General features: G+C 42.7%; 1 protein-coding gene across 1 annotated transcript; it reads right to left on the bottom strand.

Annotated features, from left to right (window-relative positions):
* Positions 1-1,173: 1,173 nt before the first annotated feature.
* On the bottom strand, positions 1,174-7,267 carry HSDL1 (hydroxysteroid dehydrogenase like 1). Its single transcript, XM_084294908.1, has 5 exons — positions 7,136-7,267; positions 6,156-6,388; positions 5,048-5,493; positions 2,800-3,027; positions 1,174-2,090 (listed from the first exon to the last, which is right to left on the bottom strand). Exons 2-5 carry the CDS (start codon positions 6,373-6,375, stop codon positions 1,989-1,991), a joined length of 996 nt encoding a protein of 331 aa, XP_084151034.1. The 5' UTR covers positions 6,376-6,388; positions 7,136-7,267; the 3' UTR covers positions 1,174-1,988.
* Between the last annotated feature and the right edge of the window lie 320 nt (positions 7,268-7,587).

Below are 7,587 nucleotides of genomic sequence, written 5' to 3'. Positions count from 1 at the left end.
TTTGGTTAAAAATCGCCGGGGGGAAGGGGAAAGAAGGGTCCCACCGCCCGCCTGCTCCTGGAATACCAAAAGCACAGTTTAAGAGGGAAATGTGTTTGACTAGCTGAAGAATTTTTTGTTCTTCTGCCCCGTTTTTCAGTGGGTCAGAGCTTCAGATGGTTAAATTACAAATAGCTGCTGGGCGATTATTTAACAGTTCGCGCATTTAATACCCCTGTAGCTGACTAACTGCTCTTAGCTGTACAACATGATTGCTTTGGGGAAGAGCAATTCTAAATACACAGGCTGTGTTCTCCTGCATATTCAAAAATGAAAGGAGTTGCTGCTCTGCATTACTCTAGAGAACAGTTCTTTGAAAAGCAGATTATTCAGATATAACTGAATGGACTTTAACTCCTGTAAGGAAATGTGAAGAAACAATACTGTTAATAGGGAGTGACAAAGCCAAACACAAAGTACAGCAATAGAAGTGTTATCCAGTTTCATAGCAGTATTTAAGCCTTTGCTAAAAATAAATGCATTTTTCACCCAGCCTCTTTTAAATCCCCTTTCTGAACGCATGCAAGTCATTCTTACGCACACCTAATGCATAATTTTGAAACAAACAGCTGTCAGGGCCAGCTGAGTGTGGTCTGCTAACCAGAGATCACACAGACCAAACACACTAATGAGTTCCTGCCCTGACCCCTCCTTGCCTGCTCCTCTCCCTCCTTCCCCCCAGAAAGGAGTACTCTGGGTTGCAGGAGCACAACAGGAACAAATGTCAAGGGAGAAAGCTCCCCTTGACACAAAAAAATTGCAGTTGTACAGTAAACCAACTATCATTTTTCTTCCTTTGCAACCCAGCAGCTATACTAGGCATTTTCACCATCATGAAAGGGGGGGGGCTGGTTTCACTGTATTAAGAATTAAGATTTTTAAGAGTTTTAGTCAAGTCTTTCATATGGCACAACTTCAAATTAGTTATTTAGAAACTGAGTCACCTCAGCTGAGAATATCTCACTGGATAGGAAAAAGTATTAGATTATTCTGTATTAAATCACACCCTTCTTTTAGATAGGACAACTCTCAGATTTAGAGTCTGCAAGAAATACAAGCAGTGTAATACCAGATAACTTGTAACAAATATATATATACACACACTTTTTTTTAATATATAAATAAGAAGTCATACAGCATCAAAACAAGTGTTTTTTATTATCATAGGAAACCAACCACTGTTTTTAAATCAAAGCATTTATTTCCTCATTATTTTTCTTTAGCTAATATGGTTTTACATTCTTTATTCTCCAGCCACACTTCATCTTGCTGAAGGAACACTTGATGCATGACCCAGATCATTCACGCTTAAAATAAGAAAGAAAACCAAGCTTATTTTCCAATTCATTTACAGCTCTGTATGACCTTCTTAGTCATATAAACAACTCACTATGACCTTTCCATACATTTCAATTTTGAGAAGTACCTCAAAAAACATCATTCAAAACCAACAACATTTGCACTTAAAACACACATATCTGCCAATTAAAAAAAACAAAAAAGTTCCACAAAACTGTGTATTAATGAGACTTAATTCAGTTGACTGGGATCATCTTTTTAGACAGCATCATTTGTTTTGGGTCCATTTCTGCCACAGCTGGAGAATTCTCAAATTCTGTCACCATTACCAGTTGATGTTATGTAGCACTATGCAAAAGGCAGTGATTTACTGTCAGAATGACAGTTATACCCACTCCTATACAATTACCTTAAAGACAAAGTGATCTGAGCTTAACCACCACAAGACCAGCCCTTTGTCCTGGAGGAATGCAGAGGAGGAGCTATTTAACACCAAGGTGCAGGGAGGATCCAGACTTCTGATGTCTAGGTTACACACTACTTGTTTAACAAGGTATTGATATATTACAGTAAATACATGGTTCAAGTAAGATTTTTGCAGCACTCTGATCAGAATATAGTACTCATCTATGCTGGACATCTAGATATTCCTATTTCAGTTTGCACGTTAAAGCTTCCTTGCGTATTATTCTTAAGAAGTACTGTGCAAACCATGCCCAGATCCATTCTGGTATACGCTCACCCACTGCGAACTGTGAAGAGAAACAGGGAGACAAGAAGAAAAAAAAGAGGAAGGAGCTGGTTAAGATATATTCTATTAAACAGTTTCTCAAATTCTTAATCATGTATTTCTCAAAGCACAACAGTACCTGTTCAAACATGAGCAACTAAACCTTAAATTCCACCCCATGCTCCCCTCCCCCGCCAAAGTTTATTCAGCCCTTTTGGAAGGAGTGAATACAGCACAATAGTTAAGTTCTTCAAATAAATATCGAAGCGGTTGGTTTGTTCAATAGCAATGCTGTCTACTTCCTTTAATTTCCACATCTCGCCAGAATCCCTCCCCTTTCTGGTCTTTGCTTTGGAGTAATCCACATTTCTTCAGCTCCTTCTTCTCTACTTGATGCTATAGAGCTAATAGTTTTGACACATGACATGCAAGCAGCAAGTACAATAAGGTGGCCTGCTTTTGAATAAAATATTGTCTCTTTCCCATTTCTGTTGCATATTTCAACTAGGAATTGGATTCACTGTCTCATTCTACAAACAAGCATGGCTGAGCTTTTTTTTTTTTTTTTAAGCAGAATTAGTGAGATAAGATGGCACAATGCCTTTAAATTTTATGGTATATGCTGTACTCTTTCAGAATACTGCCATGTTTTTTGTTTGGACTCTTGAGGAAGTAAACAGCTTGCTTTTTTTCTACTGACAAGCACTAAATAGTTGGATGAATTTTCTTACCTTTATTGAATGCTTCCAGTAACCAGGAGTCCTTTTGGATAACCCAAGGGTAGAAATAGCTTGACTTGCATATTCTTCAGCAGAAGGAAAAAAGAAAGATCTCTTTGATGTAACACTACTGCACGATACCATTTTTGTAGCGATGACAAACGGGGTTAAGCTCTGCACAAAAATTCCTTTTGAGGCATATTCGTAATATAGCGCTCTACTGAAATAGTCCAAGTAGGTCTAGGAAGACAAAAGCAGAAGACATTCAATGTTGTTTGTTTTTACAATCAAGTTTCACTGCAAAGTTTTAGTAAAACCATAGAAAAGTTGTAGCATACTTGGAACATTAACTTTAAAAGATGAGACCATAAAATATACATTTCTAAAGCTTGACCAACATTTCTATTTGCTGCTCTTTGTTTGCTGGGACCTAAAACAATACAGTACTTTGCAGAAGAAAGTGACAGCTTAGCTTTCTGATGTGAATTTAGCAATCCATGAATTTCTGCCTAAAACCAATACAGAAAGTACAGAAGTTTTATGTAACTTTTATATTGTTCAGTCTGAGGGCACTGAAGAAGACACTCCTAAGCTAACTACTGTCAAAAGGACAAAAAAAAGTCCTATTCTTCAAAACATTTACAGGTGAACAACACACTCAATCGATCTACCACAAGTTAATTACTTGCTGGGACTCCCTTGTGCAAAATTAAGCATGCATTTGTTCATATGCATCTGCATCATCTCCTTTAGCTTATTATACTTTTACCAAATCGCAGGAGAAAGCACAAGCCTGAAAACCAAAGTTACAGGAATCAGAATGAAAAATGAGCATGACTTAGTCTTATCACGGGAGAATGCCTGATGCCATGCTGAAGCTGCAGCTGTGCTGCCTGGCCAGTTAAATCTGAGAGAACATTTTAGACTCTGCTTGTGAGTGATTTATTTTTTTTTTTTTAATTCTCAATGACCTTCCAAAAGCATGGTTCCCAACCAACTGTTGGAAGAGCATCTTCTACTGATGCTCTTACACCTGCTTTAGGAAAACAAACAAAGCCAAACCCAAGCAAACCAACTACTCTAACACTCCATGCTGTTAGTGCACAAGGAAGCTTAAGATGCCAGAACACCTTGTTCCCACTTTCGTGCCAAACCAGAGACCACGCTTTAAACTGGATTGCTCATCTAGGATCTGGATTAATTACGTTGGTTAAAGCAAGAAGTTTTAGTAGACCTTTGGTTTCATTCTGTTCTTTTTCATTCAGGCCGTTTCACTGATACAGCTCAGAGTGCAGTTCTACATACACTTAGCATAACCAAGAGACAGATGCTCTGCAACAGGAATCTTGAACCAGTTTCCACACTGAAGACAACCTACAAGGAATTATACTTTGGGGTAAAATAGTTGGCTTTGCTCCAGGCAGAAGGAACGACTTGCAAGAGCTATCCTGGAACAAGGCTGTGTGGAGGTTAGGCTCCAGCAGAGGGCAGCAACCAACAGCCAGAAGCAATCAACACTTTGGGTTTAGACAACCGTGTCTGGAAGAGATCCTTCTACTTTCTCGGTTGCTTCTCATTGGGATTAAGCAGCAAATTATCCAGCACAAATCTGCATCCCTGCACACTTCAGGGGTAACTTCAGCATCATCTAGTTATCCCATCCAATTCAGCAATGTCAGGATCTCCTGAGGAAGAAAAATTATGGGGAAGTTCTTTCTGCTTCTAAGTGTGGTACAGGACAGAGGTGTAAAAAGCCCTCTGCTCCACCTAGCCACTTGGTGTTTGCTGAAGCACCATGTTTGTTTTTTGGTTTTTTTTTTTTTTTTTTTTTTTTTTGCCACAGCTCTTGTTGCAGTGACAGCTTGTGCACAACTGTAATACCTCTTGCTACCAAATAACCAGCCTGCAAGTACCATGAGATGTCCCTGCACACTTTTCAGCTACAGAAGAGAAAAGAAATTCCTCTGCCTTTCAATGGGTCATAGAATTGCCACTATTGATTTGAACATCATTCCTCTGAGGAAGATGACACTTCTCCTAGGAGTACCCTTATGCTGCAGTTCACACATAATCCACGTAGCAGACCTTGTCTCAAAGCCCATTAATGGGGAGGAAAAAAAGTGTAGCATAATACGTGAAACATGAACAAATCCCTAGAAAACTTTCAAGTGTTTTGATATCTTTGCTGAACATGTTAAAAAACCACCTATAATGCTTTTACTTTTCAGTGCATACCATCAAATACCACAACCTAACTTACTTTAGAGGCTCCATAGATTGTTAACATTGGTGTGGGCTGACAGCAGGATGCAGACGAGACATTCACAATTGCACCTCTTTTCTTCTCTACCATGCCTGGCAGCACAATGTGCACCATCATGTTAGCAGAAGCAATATTTATGTTGATCATGTCCCACAGCATATCCTCAGACAGGTTAGTGAAATAGTCTGGGTAGGTGTAAAACAGTCCTACATTATTCACCAAGATCCCAATTTCTCTGTCTTTCAGGCCCTCCTTAATGGCTTGGTAAGCCTCACGCCCCTTACTAAAGTCAGCTACTATGAAATCTGTTTCCACTTTGTATGTTTCAGATATGCTTCGAGATACAGCCTGCAGCTTCTCCTTGCTTCGGCTGATTAAGATGATGTTGACACCACGTTTCGCCAGTTCTTCAGCATACGCCTTCCCGATACCATCAGTGCTACCTGTTATTAATAGAAAATAGAACAGCAGTGTGAAAATCAGAACAGGTGCAGTCTTCTATTTCGACAGTTGTTTTAATTGCAGCTTTATTCCCTTCTCTGAACATGACGTGGCACTGAATATGCTGATCTCAAAACCGTAACACTAAAGATAGTCAGTAGCAACCTTCTGCAATGGCACCTCACACAAGTTTCTTATTTCTGTGATAATAGCAGAGAGCTTGGAGTAGAACCTTTATGAGAGGATGTCTGAGGTGCATGACTTAAACCTTACTGAAGAACTTGAGCACATGTGAAAATCCCATAGCAAAAATAATACGTCGGCTGCACCTCTCTCTAAGGTTGCTTATGGAGTATCATGCCCCCTTACACAGGCCTGGGGTAGAGCTTAAAATTTCTGGGAAAAGTTGTTCTGGGATTATTTTTCAGCAGTCAGTCAACACACTGAGGACCTGAATTTACTAAGACACCATACAAGTATTGCTGTCCGTGACTGACTACAGTATCACTGCTCAAGCAAATTAACTTGTATTCACCAACCCCAGTCAATACAGGCCCCAGCTTGTGCCACAAGGCTCACCCAGTGATGTACGCCAGCAAGTTTTTACAGGACTGATACAACACATTATACAAGCACAAGCAAATACGCTGCTTCAGTCTCTTACCAGTGACCACTGCCCATCTTCCATACCGCTTGACAAGATCAATCTCACCAACCAGCTTTGGAACAACGTGAAGCCTGAGGATGCTGTAGGTGTTGAAAGCAAGAGTCATGCACTTCCTGACTGTGTACCAAGCTCCAATTAAAGCCAGGGCCTCTACATAAGAGCTGCAAGAACGACTGATCTCTCTGTACAGGAGATAGAAACAATCCACTGCAGCCATGGTGATCAAAAGCCTAAGGAAAACAAGAAAAAGCAGGCAATTATAATCTCTTCAGCCACATAAACTGTTCAAACCTTTGAGATTTGGCAGCTTCAGTTACGTGCTACATCAGGGAGTGGCAACTGGAAAATGTCTTTCAACATATTTCCACTAAAAGTGATGCAACACTAGAAACAATAGAAGCAGTGCATCTTTAGGAATCTATCTGCGGTACGTTCCAGAAAAGCAAACAAAAAAAAACTTCGGTAATTAAAATAACACCAAATCGTGTAGGTATGAGAATATAACAAAGTTTCCATGGAGGACATCAACAGCAGCTGTTTAGCCTATGCTCAAGGGCTTACTTACTCATCCGTTGGGCTGTAAAGACATGGGTCTACAATCCTGTGAACAACACAATCCAAGCCCAAGCAGAAAAGGGAAGCTCAACGTGCAAAAACTGCCTTTGGACGCCTAAAATCACCTATGAAAGTGGGGATAAGCAGCAGGGGAGGGCTCAGCACACGGCAACAAGCTCCCTCCAGCACAGCCAGCCAGGCTGAGGGCCCTTCCCTCCTCCTCCAGCCTCCCAAACGCCTCAGGAGCCTTTCCCGGCCTTTCACGCACCTCACGGCGCTTTCAGCAGTTAAATACACTTTAAAACACGCACCCGCAGCCTGCCACCGCCGTACCCCCACACGCACCGCGCTCCCCCCCGCAGCACCCCGGACCCCCACGCTCCCCTCCCGACCCTAACGGGTTGCATCGGAGGGAAACCAACCCCCAGACCGCGGCCTGCTCGCCGGGGCCGCCTCCCTTAGGAGCCGCCTCCCTCAGGGGCCGCCTCCCTCAGGGGCCGCCTCTCGCCCGGCCTCTCCCTCAGGCGCCCCCGCCGCCATTACCGGGCTCAGGCCGCGGGGCCGTGTGGGCCTGCGCGGCGTCGCCATGGCGACAGCGGCGGTTGGGGCGGGGAGCGCGCGGCCGCCCGTTCCTCAGCGGACCCCAAGGGTCGCCGGTTCGAATCCCCGGCCCGGAACCTCAAGCCGGGCTTTGGGGTCAGGTAAAGGGAAGCGGGGGGATAATTTGAGGTCTTCTCTGACCTCAGGGACATTGGGGTGAAGTGCAACAGCACCCGCAGTCCTCGCCAGGTGACAGCTCGCTGGCAGGCAGCGGAATGCAGTGTGGTGGAGGAGCAGCATCCCTGCCCCCTTGCGCTGCCAGCCCTGAGAGGAA

The sequence above is a fragment of the Netta rufina genome, assembly GCF_964035555.1.
Source record: "Netta rufina genome assembly, chromosome: 13".
NCBI lineage: Eukaryota > Metazoa > Chordata > Aves > Anseriformes > Anatidae > Netta > Netta rufina.
Note: the sequence above shows the minus strand (reverse complement) of the source record. Positions and strands in the feature narration are given on the sequence as shown.